The sequence below is a fragment of the Hirundo rustica genome, chromosome 5 (genome assembly GCF_015227805.2).
Source record: "Hirundo rustica isolate bHirRus1 chromosome 5, bHirRus1.pri.v3, whole genome shotgun sequence".
Taxonomy (NCBI): domain Eukaryota; kingdom Metazoa; phylum Chordata; class Aves; order Passeriformes; family Hirundinidae; genus Hirundo; species Hirundo rustica.
In genome coordinates, this window is record NC_053454.1 from 51,973,309 (window position 1) to 51,992,922 (window position 19,614).

Sequence of the window (19,614 nt, forward strand, 5' to 3'; positions counted from 1 at the left end):
CCAGGGATTTAATGTTTACTGCTACTCTAACTTCAGGTGATAGCTGGGCTTTTGCATCTTTACAAAGTGAAATACTTACAGCCTTTGCCTTCAAATGTACACAGAACTGTTCATCTCTGGCCACAGGCTTTTCCACCTGTCCAGGGCTGTAACATTCATTTGGCACACTTTTGTAAATCATAAATGAAATGCAAGTCACGCACCTCCCTTATATTTGCTTCTAATTCATCCTGACCTGCCCACACCATAGCTCAGGTGCCAGAAATCAGTTACAGATGACAGAACTGAGAAACAGCTGCCAAACAGCAACCAAAAATAAATAAATTACTGAAAAAGAATCACTTGTGCTTGAGGAGTCTTTCAGGACTAGTATTTTTCATGAACGTTTTTTTAACCCTTTCTTTCTCCTGAAACAGGAATCAACAGAAATTCCTGTGTGGGACACTTGAAACAAATTCAGAGATGAAACATTAAACACAGAACTTTTGCTTGGTGAAAGTAATAGATCGAGATGGACAGAAATTAGTTATCTTCCTGCACAAGGAATTTCATGATTTCAAATTAAGGAAAAATATCACAAATTTTGGGACCAAAAGCAGAAAAAAAAAAACCCCCAAACCCAAACTGGAGAATATTTTATTCCAAAAAGTTGACTTCAATCTGAATTAGTTTCCTTGCAACGGATTTACATTTCAAAATGAAAAAAAAAAAATCAACAAGAGGTCATAGTTGAATATGAAAGTATCCTTTGATGACATGTTGACAATTTTAGTGCTTTTGAAGCTACACAATATTTTATAAAAATACTTCCTTCCTTACAGTTTCAATTTCAATTACGATTATATTCCAGTGAATAAATTCCTAATGATAATTCACTCTGGTTTACTTGAGCCATGTTTTTAGACATCTGATAAAAATCTAAATTTGTATAAATATAAACAATAAGCAATTGTGTTTCCTGTTCCATTCTTGTTTTCCTGCAAATATAATAAATCATGGAAACTTATGTCTGTATGTGTTGCCTAAGCCTGCCAGATTCAAACTTGGACAACATATTCTGAGAAATCTCATTATATCATAAACATGGTTAGTTCTTTGGTAAACATACATTACAATTAGTCACCCAGTCTTACTTATTAATTTGAATTTGATGTGTATACCCCATGTCACTGGGTATACAAAAAGAACACAATCAGATCAAAATCAACTACTTGTTCTAGTCCTACAACAGTAATAAAAATGCCAGCCAAGGTATTTTTGGGATGAGTGATGAGAAAAGTAGACTTAAAGTACTTATGAAGGAGAAAAAATTTCATGGAGATACAAAATAATCAAAGCTTATTTGCCATTTTAAAATTAAGAAGCATTGCAGCTAGAATTAGGAACTTCAACTGAGATTTTCTTAGTTAAATAATGCACTTGCAAATCAGGTATTTGTGCATGCAGTGTGGACAGCTAAGTGCCCAGCTAATCATGTACACCAGTAAACATCGTACTTGAGTGAATGAAATAATTTCATTAGCTAGCACCAAACTGTGGGAAAGGAAATTGAAAATCACATGCAGTCGCATCATAAAATCGACTCGATATTTTAGCAATTCATCCAACATGTAGCTGGTATCACCCAGCATCTGTGCAGGCATGGCTTGAAAAAGGTCCCCACCTTGTTAGGGAATGTCTTCTCATCAGTGTTGTCTTATTTATTTCACTGACAAACAGGTTGTAAAGAATGAACATCTGCACTGCTGTTACTTGCTGGTTACATTTATATCACCACCTCACTTAAAAATAACTTGTCTTACAGGACTCTCCCATGAGAAAGACAGTGTGTTGGACACATAATGCAGGGAAGAACTGCAGGTTTTTTCCTGGCTTTCAAAAAAGTAAGTACTGTGTTGCACAGGAACACGTGAGCTGCCAGCACAGTGGCCAAGGGTGGAGAAGGCCCTTAAAGGACTGCCAAAAAGAAAAATAACAAATTACTTGCCCAGTTCTATATTATTGGCATGTTCTTTGTTCCTTCGGCATGGATTTTTAAATGGAAAACGATGAACACAAATCTTTTCTTGACTTGTTAGGCATACTAAAGGATGCTACATAGCTTCTGACACACAGGTGATAAGTGCCTGACCAAGTTTTTGGGAAAAGCAGCTGCATGACTGCATCTGTACAACCAGCCTTGCAGCTGTGCAGGGCTCTGCATGCAGATACAGCTCCCTCCTGTGTGCAGAAGGGTGTGTCTATAAAACATTGTACTGCACACACGTGGGCTCTTCTTCTGAAAATACCATCCCTTCAGACACAAAGGGAAAACACAATCCCTACAAACCAACATCCGTGTCACGTCCAATATAGCATCACTGTTGCTACTTCGTTCACGTTAAGTTTTAGGGAAAACTAATTTGCAAAATGTATATAAGAAAGCAGAGTAAATACAATGCCAGAAAAATATATTCCCTTTATCCTACAGATGACATATCTATGAAGAGCATATTATATTGTAGCTGAAAAAGATAAAACCACAATAATATTTTCTCTTGTCTCTTTTAAAATTTCTTTTGAGTTGCGTTTATTCCTTTTTGTCATACTTCAAATTATTTAGAGCTGAATGATGCAGGTACAATGGGAATCTGAGGCCCAACAGAGGCATCTCCATTTGGCAGCTAGTGAATAACTAATAGCCAGTTCAATGGGCTTACTCTGTACCTACAGGGTGCACACACCAGAACTTAAGTCTAGCAGTGTACGAGCTGAATGAATAAGATAAATCACAGACTGTAAAATTATGACAACAGCATAATAAAAAAAATAAAGAAATCTACCGATTGAGAATAACAAGATAAAAGTGAGATCAAAACTGCAATTTATGCAAGACTTGTCATGGGGTGCCAGAAATTCCTCATAGTTTAAAAATTTTATGGAGTAGTAATAACTAAAATAAACTGAAAGCTTTATAGAAGGTGTGCAAATATAAGTCCTGAAAGGATACAGTACAATTTGATGCACTATCAGTCTTGAAGTGTACCATGTGAAACTCTATGGGGATGGAATAAACTCCACCAGGCTTTGGACTACTATTACAAAGAAATTCAAAACAAACCTTCTGTAGGCTTCTCTGTTATTTGGTTGTGATTTGTCTTCCATCAGTCAGGAATGGATCTGGATGTGATATAATGGTATGTTAAATAATTCTTGCTGTCATGAGATTTCCCCTTTGCAACTCTGTTCATGAGGTTTGCAGCGGCCAAGTCAGCTTCCAATTGCTGGATGGAAATACAAATTGAGCTGAAGTCTACCGCTGACTGTTTTCGATGGATGCCAAATTAGAGCTAAAGATTTTTCATGTTGGATGTAGGGAGAAATTAACTTTGAAGGTATGAGAATGGGTGTGGTAGAAAGAGAAAACCTTTGATGGGATGTTCGAGGAAGGTGGAGAAGCCAGCTGATTAGAGGCTGAATTGGGTAATTCAAGATCTTGAAAAGCAGGACACTAGTTTGGGAAGAGAGAGGTACAGCAAGAAGTGTAGCAAAATCCGTTAGATACAACAAACTTATGTGATCTTCAGCTACGTGCTTGGCTGATATTTCCACTCCACTAGATTTCATTTAAATTTTTCAAAATCGCTGAAGTGTCTAAAAAGGTGGAGATACGCTCAACACTGCACATGAGAGGATGTATTCAGAAGTACAATTCTCTAATTCAAGTTTGCTATTGGCATCTATCAAAATACTACCCTGAATATTTTCCACAACTGTTGTAATTCACAAACATATGCTATACGTCATTATATTAGCCAGAATTTTGGTATGAGTTCTTTTGAATTACTTCTGGGTTTGCCTAGTTTGATTCTCTTCTGAAATCTTATTTTTCTGCTGTCTTTGCTGTGCTCCATCTGCTGCTCAGTTTGTTAGATCTGAAACGATTTAATGATCACTCTAATCAAGGATAAGATACTGTTTAAAGAAAACCAGCTCCTTCATTTAGCTTTCAGCATGGCCATAGCATAATCAAAGATGTTCAGTTTAACAATAGCATAATCTGAAGGACTGGAAGCACTTTGCAAACACTCATTAACTGATGCTCACATTTTCTTTTTGTGAGGAAACATTCCTGCTTTTGCTGTTTCCACCTGCCCAAAGTGTACCTACATTGTTGAGTGTTGCCTCCTGACTATGCTGTGAAACACAACATTTGGACTCCAAGAGATTCATACAGCAACTTGAGCTTAAAAAAAATGACTTGGGAAAAATTTTAGCACTCGAGGCCAAAATTCTGATCTGGAAGATACTTCTGCTGATAACCACCTGATATTTTTTCATTCCAAATTCTGCTTTAGAGCATGCAGTAGCTGTGGGCCTCCCCTCTATGAGGGATGAGCAGACTGGTGTCCTCTCGTACCAATTCTCAGTGAAAACACATGCATGAGGTGACAGACTACTTGTGCCCATTGAGAGGCCCAGTCCAACAGCTTTCAAGTGCATTCTTGAATGCCACATAAGGACATGACCACGCTCAGAACTCCTGCCAGGTGTGAAACAAAATGTAAAGGTTTTCAAACTTGGGTTTGTCACATTTTTCTGACTGCATGCAGTTTAGAAAGCAAGGCCACACCATTTCTCCATGCTGGAGGACACAATGTATTGTTTTTGGGGTCTTGGAGAGGTAACGAATTCAGACCATTTTGGACCAAGTTCCGTTGCAGTATCTTGGATCAATCACAAGACATATCCTGGCCATCAATATCTTACAAAACAGGTAATTAAAGAACTGCATCCAGGACTGGATGGAAGATTGAAAAGAAATTTAGATTTTCCCTGGGAATTTGTATAAGACAGAGCCAGAGACAAGACTCACTAATGGGAAGGTGCCACGTCCTAGATTTGTATACCTACAGGGTGAGAATCCTTGCTAGAAAAGTATTTGTCCTTGTTTTGAGTGGGATGGTTAATTTTCTTCACAGGAGCTAGTGTGGGCTATGTTTTGGATTTGTGCTGCAAACAGTGCCAATAGCACAGGGATATTCTCATTACCGCTGAACAGAGCTTGCACAGTGTCAAGGGCTTTTCTGCTCCTCCCAGCACCCCACCAGCGAGGAGGCTGGGGGTGTACGAGGAGTTGGTACAGCTGGCCCAAGGATATCCCACACCATGTGACATCATGCTGGCATGTAGAGCCGGGGGAAGAAGGGGAAGGTGATGGCGTTTGCCTTCCCAAGTAGCTATTGCACGTGAGCCCTGCTTTCCTGGGGATGGCTGAACGCCCGCCCACCTGTGGGAAGTGGTGAACGGATTCTGTGTTTGCTCTGATTGCTTGTGGGGATTTCTCTTTACTTATTAAACTGCCTTTATCTCAAGCCATGAGTTTTCTCACTTTCACTCTGTTGCTTCTCTCCCCCACCCTGAAATGAGGGGGAGTGACAGAGTGGCTGTGTGGGGCTGCGATGCCAGCTGGGGTTAAACCACGTCTGCATTACAAGGAAATTCTGCTCTGGGGTCAGAGAGATAAAACAACATGATCTTCTACCCTCTGATTGATGCTATGACCAGAACCCTTACAGACTTTTATAATACAGCTGCTTATCTACTGGGTTTTTCATTACAGATGCATTGCGTTTTACACCCATCTTGATACAGGCACTGGGATTGATATCTCTCCCTCTCTTACATTCAGTGGGGAATGGGGTCTGTTTTATTTGATTAAATAGCCCTTCTGCAAACAGCCACAAACACCAATCAGCCCCCATGCAGCAGGAAAGCTTTAGAGCTGGGAATAGTAAACAACTCTCTCCTGCCATTGTAATTCAGGAAGGGAGTTGTGCAGCCTATCTAGAGCAGTTATTTCATGCAAAAGAATAGAAGAATGATATGTGATTACAGCCTGGTTAAAATGCTTCTTAAAATACTCCACATGGCATTTTAATCCTCTCCTCCCATAGCTTGGCTCTTGAAAAGAAACTCATTTATTGTAGTCACATTTTCAAACTGGACAACTCTGCCACCTAATTCAAATGCAAGGAAACATAAACTGCTTGATGGCAATTTAACTGAAGAGCATAAATAGTGGAAAAACCCCAATTATAACTACTCCTCAGCCTAAGGAAACGTTCTGCTTATTTAACGTAAGAAGTCCAGCTTTATTTTTAGTTGACACATTTCAGGAAAGCCCACTTGCCTACCTGGCAATAAGGAGAGCAAAGCAAAGCAGCCCCACAGCCTCTGCTCACTTGGTGACACCAGACAGTGGTGCAGCCTGACAGCTTGTGCAGAGGAAACTTTCTGCTTACTGTCATTATCCTTTAAACAAATAACCCCCTGCACCCCAACCTCAGGATTGTGTTGGCATGAGTATGGCTTAATCCCACAAAAGTTAATCATAGGTTCTGGCATGCCTCTGAGCCTTTACTTTTGTATAACAACTGTGCAGTTTGAACCACCTGATCTGCTTCAAACTGGCCCTCTTTCTCCACTCTCCCACCTTAAAACATTTTTTTTTTTCTCCTAACACTGTGAATAAATAAGTTCAACTGATTGAAATAAATCAGTAAAACTGTATATTCCAACAAAATGCAGTTTCACTAGACTATTTCCCACTATACATATTGAAATGACTGTCAAAAAGCAGCCAGCAGCAGAAGTCTGCTTGATCTCTTGTCTCTCAGACCAGACCTGTTTTCAGATTAGATATTAGAGGTCTCTGGCTATAAAACTTCTATGTCCAATCAAGTGCATATAGGTATTTAGAAGCACAGACCCGGAGTTTGTAAAACAACCACCATTTGGGGGGCTGCATAGGGTTCCTCTTTTGTATTTGAAAAATTACACTTTTTTGTGTTTTATTTCTCTCCATGCTATATTAAACTCTTCTGTTTTCAGACTAGCACGGCTTTAAGGGCAATCATCTGTTACAACTCTATCTTCTGATGCTTAGAGGCTTGATGCTTATACATCTTAGAGACTAGAAAGGTTGATTTTCCCAGGTATTCTGCTAGTGCTTTTTAGTTTGCAATTTCATTTTCCTGCTCCATTCTTATTCCTTCACTAGCATGTCCTTGCCTACCAATATGTTTATTAATGTATTGACTATTCAAGGACAATATTGAAAAAGTTTGCTGTTGGAGCAGATGCAGGCTGTCCTCATCTATCCACTTTTTCTTTTCCATGACTCCCAGCTGTAAGAATGTTAGAAGGAAAAAATTCTGAATCATTTCATGAGGAACTATCAAGTGTCTTACAGTGGAGACTTCCTACAGATCTACTTGCTGCAATTACATTTGCTGGGCCCCGAAACAGACATTTTGTTTGTTTAGTAACAAGCTGTCGAACAGAAATTACCTACAGCTATCAAAACTGTTTTATGAATGACTGGTATAGCAGTTCCAAAAACATGAGACAAGATCCCTCTGCTACTTCTTATGTTTCTCATGATATTAGACTTGCAGCCTCACAAAGTCACGCTTTAAGGCTGGAACACAGAGGACGTATAGAATGCACTCTCATTATTTCCACTTATCTTTTTCTGTTGCATATATCTTTTAAACAACCTGACATTCAATCCCATCATTTGCATTTGTTAATGCATCGCAAAGTACTTGGGTATTATTAAAATATGTTAATACACAAAAATGATAGCTGGAGACATTTAAGCAAGAAAGCGAATACGCTACCAAGTTCTGCGCCTGAAGCAAGAGTGTGCTCTCCTGCCTCCATCCATTGATCATGAGACAGAGCCTGCATCTCCCTCCTCTGTGTGTGATACATCCCCAGAGCAGCCCACCACGCCACCAGGCTGCAACTGGGCTTCAAAGTGACAGTCGGAGCTTTGGGAATGTGATTGCAAATGGAAATTGTTGCACAGATCAACAGCGAAACATTGTAAGCCGATGGAAGTAACAAAGGGGATGTGTAACACCGTGGAGAGGTGAAGGGTGGAAAAGAAGAAAGGAATCAGAGAGCTGGCGAAAAGCTGGAGCAGCTGTTATCCAAACAGAAGGGACAGAGGGTCAAAAAGCAGACAAATGAAAAAGTAAGAGGGAGGAAACAAAGTGAAGTGAGCATTCGGAAGGAAAAGAACAAGCAGAGGTTGCTGGAGCTGCGTAGGAGTCTGTGTAGTCCCCAGACACTCTCAGGAGGGTGGTGTTATTAATCTTCATGAACCCAGAAATGTGACAGAACCTCTGCAGGAAAAGCACTAAGTTAATGGAGATAAGATGGAGAAATAAGAGCTCACAGGACCAGAATAACAGATGCCTGATAACTTGTGTGTACCCTAGAGCCAAACAAGAGTGCTCCAAATGCCAAACTACTCTTCTTTGTCGGGCATTTTGTAGAGTTTTTTTTCCTTAGGATAACAAGAATGCAAAATGATGTAGCATTTTTTGACAGAAATTTTCCACTGATGCTTTTTAAGAAGGGATCTGGAGCTAGATTTAGGCACAAAAGAAAATATCTGGTTGTTAAACTTCACAAATTCAAATCTTTTGTCACCCTCCCATAAGAAAATGTCTGCAAGAAGTGACCTGAAGAAGTAAAAGAATAACTTCAACTAGGACATTTTACTTATCCTAAGCTTTGCTTCCCTGCAAGTTGCACAGACATGACCCATATCTGATGTGACCAGACTAGGAAAATGTGGCCGGGAGACTGTAACTTCCATCAGGAGTCCCTCTGGTTTAATAAAAAGCAATATATATGCTACGCAAAAATCCAAAGAAGGGAATATCCCTCCACAAGCTGCTGACAACAGGAGGAGGTTCACTGCACTGAGGCACTTCAGCACAGCTTGCTCATCCCTCATCATACACTTTTTGGTCATTTAAAGCTGTTGGTCATAACCTTTTCTGCTAAAGCAATGCCATGGATTGAAGAGCCTGGGAAAGTAGCATATAAAATTTTAGCAACAGCATTAGAGGTAGATGTATGGGTTGGAAAAAGTTGCAATCATTTATTATCTAGTAAAAGTTACCTTGCACTTCTTTTTCATTATATATCCAGCATGTTTTCACTGTAAGATGCCACACCAGAACCAATATCACTCTAGCAGCAGGGCCCAAATAACAACTGAGACCTCACAAAACTGACCCCTCAGTATCTTTTTGCCCCAAAGAATCTGCATCTCCCAAACTCTTCCTGGCCCCTGCAGCAGATAAACTTTGATTTTAATTGAGAGAGCAACATTCAGCAGAACTTCCATTTTGCTACAAATATATCTGTGAAGACATTTCCAATCTTGTACTCTTTAATAAATCCTGTGTGTTATTCAGGAGATGGTTTCTAACAGCACCCAGGAGAGCTGTTTCTCCTTCAGACCTCTCCCATGCTAATGCATAATAAATGCACTCATCGCCTACTAAATGCTCACAAAGATTTTCTTTTATAGAATATGACAACAGCATTGCTCTGTTACATGTGATTATGCACAAACTAAGCTCCTCATTTGTAGGGGTGGGTTCAGGATCCTTTTCTGTTTATACCATGCTTTCTATCAGGTGCCACCCTCACAGAGGGCGACCAGCTCAGAAAAATTAGGCAACAAATAATACTAACAAAATAATTCCTGTGACCATTATCCTGACATGCTCATGCTCAGCTTTTACAACCACAGACTGAAAATGCACTCTTTTTCTTAAATTATTTCTTAATTGTCAGTTTTCTTACTCCCTGATACCTTCCAAAATTTTCGAACCCGTAAAAATCCCAGCTTCAGGACAGAACTCAGAACTTCTCCAATTAATCACCTGCCAGTGCAAATGAAAGCAGCATTCATGCTGCTTAGTTATCCAGAAATATAAAGTCTGCTAAATATAATGTTTGGGATTATGGTTTTCAGATGTGATAGGGCCATGGAAATAAATGGGGATATGTATCAGTCTGGTAGCAATTCCCAAAGTGCTCAGCACCAGAAAAAGGCACCAAAAGACACAAAGTCCTTACACAGCAGGCAGTTACTCCACATGTGGCGGCCGAGGTACACTCACCATCAGAGTGTTCCCACCTTCCCTACCTATCAGACACAACCAGAGTTCTCCAGAAATAACAAAAAACACAACCAACCAACAACAAAACAAAAACCCCCAAACTCCTATTTGTTATCTCAACAGCTGGAGACTGTGGGCTATTTCACACACAATTAGTTCTACTAACACGTAAAAAGGTTCTACTTTTTGCACATGCCTGAGGATTATTTTAGACCAAAAGGCTGGCAGTGCACCCTGGGGCTGATAGCGGCAGCCGCCCCACACTCCTGCAGAGCTGTGCTCCTGCCATCAGGGCAGGGATGCACTCCGGACGTTTTGCTCACGAGTCCATCTTAATTAGTCCAGTTCTACATAACAAAAACACCAAGTGAAGTCTCCACTCACAAACAGTGAAACTGGAAACAGGAAAACTGGAAACAGTTTTCCTCTCTGGACTATTTTGCCCTATTAAAAAGATGACTACAGGGTTAGACACAGGTTAAGGTGTGAAGCACTGAGCCTTGTGTTTGGCCACCAGGATGAAGGATGGGGCTCACTCCCTCATCCCATGCTCACTCGTCAAAGGGCTGTCATCTATCCTTTCCCCAGCAGAAAAGTCTGGACTCAGCTCTCTGCAAAGTGCAGTTCTACAGGACTGAAGCAAAATTTGTTCCTCAGAGTATGTTTTGGTTTTAATATATGGTTTTATTGCCATTTCTAATCATGGATTATGATCTTAGTTTGGCAGATACTGTGCAAAATAAGCCACCAAGAAAAATAGGTTGCCACCTTAGGCACTCCTGACCGCTCTCCAGAGAAGAAAATGGCCTGTCTACAACAGCAAAGAAAGAAACTTGGACACCTAAATTAGACACCCCAAGTTACACATGATGAGGGTATTTTACAGCCATTGAGAGATCAAGGTGAAGCAAGGTTTCAAGAGAGAATTATCTTTCAACAAAAGATGGGACATACCTGTGGGGAAAGCCCTAAATAACCAAGTTTTCAGGCAAACAAGCATCTGAAAACAAGCAGAAAACTTCAAGATTAGAAAACTGCCTCTGAGATTAATGCAAGGATGTTGCTGTTAATCAATGAGAACATTCAAAAGAAATATGTAGCTGGTACCACTGAATCTGGAGAAACTGAGAAATAACAAGGAGCAATTGCCCAATAAAATCTTATTTTCCCCCCATTTTTTTATATTGTATCAGATTGTTAAGAACTTTTAGTTCCCATGCTCATCTTTTGAAGTTAGGCTGTAGCTCTCCCTTGAGGATGAAGGCTGAAAGGTCAGGCACAGAGAGACTGTTTTTTGAGAAATACTATTCATTTGATAATGGTGGTGTTCATTAATTTAGTTTATTCTGGGGTACAGCAGTTCTTTGGTTTCCCACACATCCCATCTATGCCAGTATTTAGATGATTATCGTGTGTGTTCCTCTCTCCCCTCTGATTTGGCAGCTATAAAATAAACCAAAGGGAGGGAAAGAGCATAAAGAAGCAACAAAACAGAGCTGCTCAGCTGATGGGTAGCGATCACAGCACACCAGAGACCTGGTTGTCAAGGTTTTTGTTAGTGTAATAACAAAGGGGAGCATTAAGGAGTTTGAAGGAAAGACATGACTACTGTCTTGAGGGAAAACATACCTTACAGAAGGGTCCTGAGAGAAAGCATGAAGATACTTTGCTTGAAAAAAGGGTTGTGCTGGAAGCTCACACAAATGATTTCCAATTCAGAAATGAGAAAGCTGCAGGGAGAGTCAGAATTCACCATGAAAGGCCTTGAAAGTCAAGGCAACTTTTTATTTATTTTTTTTTTTCCTCAAACCCAGGAGCATTTTCAATGGAACTAAATGCAAAAAGAAAGAATTCTTTATAGAGGCCCAAGAAAATAACAATTGAAACTAATGAAGTGACAGGCTGGAGGTTGTATGGGTAAATCAGAGACGTGGTATGGAAAGTAAATTGGCAAGACTTATCTAGACACACAAGCAATAAAAAGAAAATTTAAGATGATGAGGTCAGCTTCTGTAGACTTTAGGTTGAACTGAGTTAGTGGTCAGACATGAACAGACAGCAGAAGAAAAAACACAAGTTTTATTTCAGATGAAAGAACCTCAGCTCAGTTCAAGAGAAGGGAAACTCCAAGTTGTCTCTGTGGAGCCAATTTGTTTGGACTTAAGAGATAGGGATAAGCTAGAGATAGAAAAGACTACGGTCCTGGTTGTAGGATGGCCCACAGAAATTTCAGAACAGCTCTGGAAAGTTCTCCAAAAAAAAAATCTGAGAGATGAGAGAGAGAGCAAGCAAAGACATTCTACCTTCCTTCTTCACGGGAGGTAGAATGGCACAGCACCACAGCAGGACAGCAGTCAGCGACATCTGAGGTTGTTAAAGTGACTCAGGCGTACGGAGACCTTTGAACAGAAGTCAGGAGTAACATGGGTGATACTTCAGGGAGAGCAAAAAGGCTGAGGTACATTCGGTAGCATGTAAGATGAAACAGGAGAAGGTGAACTCAGGTAAACCTTCCAGAAAACTTTGGAGACAAAGGAATATGGTAATAGTTGGCTTGCTTAGTTGCTGAATGACCACATGTCCATGTAGATCCGTTTCTTGATATGTAGGCTAACTCAAATTTTGATTTACCCATTCTTTTGAATTAAGCCCAACTGTGCAGAAAATAACTTTTACAGGTGTTCTACTCTAGATAAAACCAGTGAAAACTCTCTAGCAAGTCAAAGTTACACCAGACTTTGTTATACACTCAGAGGTTTTGGTGAGGGAGAGCAAGCTTTTTGTTAAACATACCTTGAGTTCTGAGAAAATGTGGTGGAAGGAAAACTTTTGCATTTAGTTTTTAAAGCTATGCACAGAATCTGCTTCATGCTCTGTTAACTGTCACAGACCAGTTATTGTACTTTCCAAACACACTGAGCTCCTGAGCTAACCCAGATAACTATTAGCCTTTTGATAATGCCTGAAAATAATGCCACACTGTGTTTGCAGTGCTTCCTGGTCAGGATTCTAATTTTTATCACTGCTGTAAGTTTTTTAAAGCCTCAGATATGTCAGTAAAGATACGCAGAATTACAGGGGAAAAAAAAAAAGAAAAGTCAGACCATCTATGACAATACAAAGTAAGGGCAGTCAGTGCCTTTGGTACTGCAAGGCACCTGTCAGCTCCAAATCATGGACTGTGCAGGAGGCAGTAATTGCAAAACAGACAAACTGCACCTTCAGCTGTGGGACTGAACACATCAAGGTCTTAAGGGTACTTGTCAACTTTATTACTCATAGAGAAGACACAGAACATCTCATCTGACCAAGAAGCATCAGCCCCAGAGGCAGAGGGGGATCAGGGAACTGGTGTCTGGGTTGATAATTAATCTTCTAACCAACAGCTGCACAGTGCAGCTGATCTCCTGGCCGTGAATGGAGATACACTGGAGAACTGTCCCAGAATTTTTATATGCTCTCACCTCTTCTTCCTATCCCTTTCTCAGCCACTGCCAAACTGCTGAATCATGGTGCACATCCAGTATCCCAAAAGTCTGTCTTGGTTCTCTTTTGTTTTCAGTGTCTTTCTATTGGGCTACTCCATGGCCAGAAATGATCAAAACAAAGATGTGTGGACTACCACACGTTAACCAGATGTTTTGTGGTGCAATCAGTGAATCTGCCACAAGGATGGCAATTCCAATGGCAAATTTGTGAGTATATCAGGATAATTAACTAATTCAGGAGGGGTTTTGGCCCATCAAGACAAGTCTTTGTGATGCTGCTACTGCTGTAAACAAATTAAACATAAACATAAACAAAACGATCAATTATTAACAATTTGTTCTAGCTCAGAATTGCAAATTGTTATCCCCCCTTTCATCCTCATACAAATAACCTTAGCAGAGCTTTCTTATGGTCTATTTGTAAATATTTTTACTATTACAGTGTTTTCAGGAGGGTAAAAGTGCCATCCACAGTGTCCAGGGAAAACAAATGGGCTCGGATGCTTCCACTGGCATTGCAATTAGGATCACAAGAAAATCCAGATCTCATTACCAAACTCCTTTTGATACTGTGAGCAAGTCGAAAAGGAAGTACTATGAGCCTACAAGGAGTCTCTCTTAATGCACCATCCAGAAGCAATATTTCACCTGGCAATAATTCACAAGTTTCCTAGCAGCTAAATATTTTGCGGATAGAGTTAAATAGACAGAAGAGTTTTCAAACACATTCAGATTCTGCCTGGGAAAGGAATTTTCTGCTCTGTACTACTGAGAGAAATCAAGATGCTGTGGGCTATGGTATCATGTTCATAGGAACAAGGTGGGTAGGATAGGGCATTAGGCACTATTATACTCCAGGGAAGAAAGAGCAGACAGGGCCACAATAGAAGCGCTTCATTATATTTTAAATGGGAATAGTTCCAAGGATAGGAAAGCCTGTGGTGCTTGTAAAGGATTAAGCAGGGTAATGTGCTTTTTAAGAAGACATAAAGAGGTATGTAATGTGATATCTTTAAGCCTAGATGATTTTTCTTGGAGTCCTCAATGAATGTTTAAGCAGGCATGACTCGGGCCTCTGTAAATCCTCTCTGAATAAATAACTTCCGCAAAAACAGAGATTCCTAGGACAGAATGAGATGCATATTTCATAACCTATGCAAAAAAAAAGGAAAATGAATTTGAGACACATGAAACACTTAGGAATAATAAAGACAAAGGGAAGATAAAAGTGAATATTCTCCAGAATAATTCAGGTTTATATAAAAATACAACTACCGCCCCATCGATTTTGATTTGACGGTGCAGGAAGACAAACAACTGAGTGCTTCCCTACCTTAAATTCAGACCTTCAACAGCTTTTTGCTGCCTTTGAGAAAGGAAGAGACAATAAGTGGAAGAAAATATCTAAAGTGCCTGTGCTTTTCCTGTTTGAGGTATTTAAAATTGCTCTCTCTTCAGGTAAATCTACCCAGCTGCTCTCTGGCTGGACCTGTGGTATTTATAACCGTTCGCTATGGATGGAACAGGAGCACACACAGTGATATATGTATGCACCTGATTTATGAGAGGAACAGGACCAATAAATATCAAAACCTGAAACCTTACAATGGTATGATCTTCCCATCTTATTTCTCTTGGCTGCCCTGCCCTCCTGCCAGGAAAAGCAGGTTAAAGCAGCAGAATGCCTGATTCAAAGTGTGACTGTGCAATCACCGTCATTTGGCTGTATTGTATTTGCACTCGCACAGGTGCCACTCCGCACAAAGACACTGCTACAGCAAGCAGGCAGTCCTGCTGAGTGAGAGGGGTGAGGTGCAGAGTGAATCAGTGGTTGGCCCCTCTCCTCTTCCCCCTGTTTATATATACATTAGCATTAGACTGCTACTTTCCTCACAATAAAATAGTGCCAGCTCCACTGGAGCTGTCAGAATAAAAGCAAGAAAAAACTAAAGAACTTTTAGGATTTTACAGAAATATTTTGGGAAGCGTCTTCTGTGAAAGCTCCTTGCAAACCTCATTTAACCTCTGAGGTGGTGCAGCAAGGGGAGCTGTAAAATATGGGGGTGTCCACTGCATCCCTGTCTACCGTGGTGGTCCCTCCTATCCCAATCCCTTCATGGTCATTACTCAGCTGAGTGGAAGTCCCTTTCCCTGCACCTGTTGGGAGCATTCACTAAGTCTCTGCTGTCTCACCTGGCACTCCAGGAAGGTTTGCTGAGGTGGTGCTCTCACAGAGCCTGGACAAACTGCTCTTTAGTCACGCTTTAGTGCTGATGAATGGGGGAAACAAAACGAGGCACAGAGGAAGACCTGTTGGTGTGTCTTGCCCAGGGTTATAATCAGGTTAATAGCTCTGATATGTCCAGTTAAATTCATTAAAGACCCTGCAGGGCATTATGAAGCACATAAATGGGCCTAGAGGACCCATGAATTCTTTCTGAAATGTTTTCATTTTTTGAAACGTGTTACAGAGATTATAATCTCTGCCTTTTATCATATACCTTTTAAAATATTAGTTTTCCTTGCCTAAGATTAGCTTTTAACATCACTTTCTTCATGCCGCTTTCTTCCCAAGCAGGCCAACTACAACTTCCTAAAAGCTTCTGGGGAACAGCAGCTGGCAAATAATCTTTTCATGTGTCATTTCTTCCTGTAAATTGAAGGAAGGGGAGAAGCTGTGCACCCACAGGTAGATGTGTATGTTTGTTAGAATCAGGCCTAAGACCTCTGATTTTCTAAAACCAGAGGGTGGCTGGCTTGCTCACTTGCCACAACTTAGTTTTTCGACACGATCATTTGCCTATTCCTGGGAAGCAAAAGCAAGGGAAATTAAGAACTTAGACGTTTCTGGTTCTGTAGGTTTTAGGACAGCAACTGCCATGTTTCCAGGAATGAAAACTCAGTGACTATAATCTGGAATTACCTGCCAGCAGGATACACCGTTTGTTTGGTTTTTCAAGCTAAAAGCTGTTAGCGAGCACAGCTGTGCTTGATGTACTCTGTCTTTTGATCCTTCTGAACCTCATTTTATAACTCGGGAAGGGAAAACCAGAAGGAGGGAAGGTTCCTAGTTTCGGGGTTTTTTAATATATACTAAAGGCAAATCCCAGCTTTATCAGCCACTTACAAACTGAGCTAAAATATGTTCCCTCAAAAAAAGCAATTTCCTCTAGCCAATAAATCTTCAGACCTTTTTTTCTTGCTCTTTCAGCTTATGACTTTATCAAAAAGGGTTTAAAAAGTGCAGTTCCCCAGGACCTCTCCTGCCTCTTCTTTTGTGCTGTTTAGTTCTTCAGAGGAGAAAATATGATCTTGGTTATCCAGAGACTGGACTGGGGATTTTAAAAAAATCCAAATAATCTTTGTTATTTTTTAGTTCTTTTATTATCAAGAGCTCACCAGTGATTTAATCATTCCTCTTAACATACTCTTTTCTCTTGATACAACCTAGAGTGAGAATATCAGAAATGTCAGGCTTTCTTGGCCAACAGATTTTAGTGGAGACAAAAAAGCAGAGTTCATGTGGATTTTCAGAAGTCTCTAAATCAAGATTATAAGAATGTGAACACACGATTCATGGATGTTTTCTGTAATAAGTAAGAAATAGGCACATGCTAAAGTCAGCAAAATATGATATTTCTTTGATTTGATTTAGAAATCTGAATATAACATTACAATGGTAGGGGAAAAGCTTGTATACAGTTACTCATTAACCTATATTGAGTCTTGTACTGAATCCTTTCATGGACTGGTGTTTCTATAAAAGCTGCAGCTGTCAGCCAGAATTTGGAAGGGAACTATTGCATTCACAAATGTGCCTACGAAGAGCTCTCAAAGTGTTTTTCCACTGCTAAGCCTACTACAGAATGTGTTTGTGGGACTCTTCTTAAAGTCAAATGATCCATTCCTGCCTTCCTCTCGCAAAACAAACATGACCCAGAGCTACAACAGAAAGCCAAGTTTTTCAGAGTCAGGAGACTACAAAAAAATGATAATCAGGGTCTTGTATTCTGCAGTTCTGAACCCAGTGTTCCTGTTTCCTTACAAATGCAGCCATCTCCTATAAAAACACCTGGTTTTGAGCAAACGGTCTAGGTACTTACATATTAAAATGCTATTCAACGGCACAAACCTGAGAAGTCCCAATCCTCCGTGCCAGTGCAATGGGCTTTCAGGAACAGATTCCAGGCATGATCACTGCCTGGGTGCAAATGTGTCCCTTTTAGCCAGAACCAGCAGCTAAGCAAACGTGGAGTAACACAGAGCATCTCGAATGGGAAGCTCCAAAGGGAGCGTGCCAGTACCTTCTGAATGCCTGCAGTGGACTCCAGGACGTTGTTCTCCGAGCCATTGCTCCTGTTGATCATCCTCCACATCTGGGAATACATGCTGTCCCTCTCGAAGGGGTTCATCCCTTTCACCCGCACGTGCTCGTACACGGCTGAGTCCAGGACAGTGCCGTAAGGAATATCCGTCTGCCTTGAGAGATCCTGGAGAGACCTTAATTGTTGGGGAAGGAAAAGAGACACGGGAGACTTTAATCCACATTCTCAAGAGGAAGGAGCTGCAGGCAAACAAAGGGCAACATAGAGGAAGACAGGTGTCACAACAATTTCTTCTGGGGGGTTTTTTTTTGGTTTTTTCTGTTTTTGTTTTTGGTTGTTGTTTTTTTTTTTTAAAGCAAGACTGAAAAAATGTTTTTATGTTTCGAGAGGAAATATGAAGGAATACAAAGAGGAATATGAAGAGAAAGGAAGGGGTGGAAAAAGTGAAAAAAGAACAGAAGGAGTAAGAGGATGCCGGGAAATGCCAAGCTCCTTTGAGCAGGAGCAAGGGAGAAGCAGAGAGGGTTGGAATCCTGTAGAAGTTGGGTACCTGCCTACAGTGCAAACACACACCCTGCTGTGGGGAGCTGGTGGCAGCACCAGAACTCATGAAATCCAGCCCAGAGCACCTGGGCTGGGCACCTCTGTGTGCTCCTAGCTTACACTGTGCAGGGCAGCTTGGTGGGGGTATTCCTGCACTGAACTGTGCTTCCATCTCACAGGTCATATCCTGCATTATTTTCAGCAACAAGAATATTTCTGTGGTACTTTCATGAACTGCTTTCTCATCGTATTTTCATGTAATCACAGTTCATGTTATTTAGTTTAATAAATTTGTTCTGCTTTACATGTTATCTAGTCTTACCCTTCTCTATAAACCAAAAGAAATAAACCATTTTAGAAGTTTTGAAAGCATCCCAAATGCAGTTCGGTCAACCAAACTTGCTTTGAACTTAAAAATTGTGTATTAGAACCATTTAAAGTTTCCTTACCTCTTGGCCTTTATTTTCCTTTCCTGTAGAATTACTCTCCCGTACCTTTGATTCTTTAATGGCACTCATTAAAATTTCAAAGTAACTACTGCAATATGTCTACTGCTTAAAACACATTACAGCTTTCCCAGCACAAATTAAGTGTGTATAAACTGCACAAATCTAGTGGATGACACATAAGGACAATCAAGGAGCTCAATGCTGTCTTAAAGAAAGCAACAGCAGATTGTAAAAGCTTATTGCAGACACAGAAAATGCAAACAGCAATGTAGGAAACTCATCCAATTCTAAGCTGTATTTCTATAAAATATAAATATGAAGGCTAGTGAAAATGGCCCTGTGGGGTGGGAAAAATTAAATTCTTGGGTGTTGTGAGGATGGCACCGAAGAAAACAGTAATGACATCTCACAGGATATGTATGCCATGAACAAAACAGAAAGCAGGGAAAGAAGAAATCAATACAGATCAGTGGCAAGGGTTTAGATGTTAGCTAAGTAAAAATGAAATCCTTTGAAGTTTAGACATATGGATTTAGCAAAACGATGACCAAGAGCTAAATTCTAGTCAGATAACACAGAGTAATTATAAGGAAGGGATAAATGTAATTGTGAGGAGTAAATACCTAATGGTATTAAAAACCCTCAAAGTGAGGGTTAGATGCTACATGTAACATTTTCTGAAACCAAATGTATTGGGTCTTCTACCAGAGGACCAAGATATGCCCTGTTCTGTGAGGAAAAATATGAGACCCTGGTAGACTAAAGCATCAGGACAATAAGTACTGTGGTTAGTTTGCAATTGAATAGTTAAAAAAAAAAAAAAAAAAAAAGTATC

General features: G+C 40.3%; 1 protein-coding gene across 3 annotated transcripts in view; it reads right to left on the reverse strand.

Moving 5' to 3' along the window:
• The window catches only part of GRID2 (glutamate ionotropic receptor delta type subunit 2), an 819,802-nt gene that overhangs the window by 73,401 nt on the left and 726,787 nt on the right, over window positions 1-19,614 (reverse strand). For all 3 annotated transcript variants that reach the window (XM_040064665.2, XM_040064672.1, XM_040064673.1), the window contains exon 14: window positions 17,767-17,962. In XM_040064665.2, the coding sequence (XP_039920599.1) occupies window positions 17,767-17,962 (196 nt within the window). The remainder of the gene's footprint in view (window positions 1-17,766; window positions 17,963-19,614) is intronic.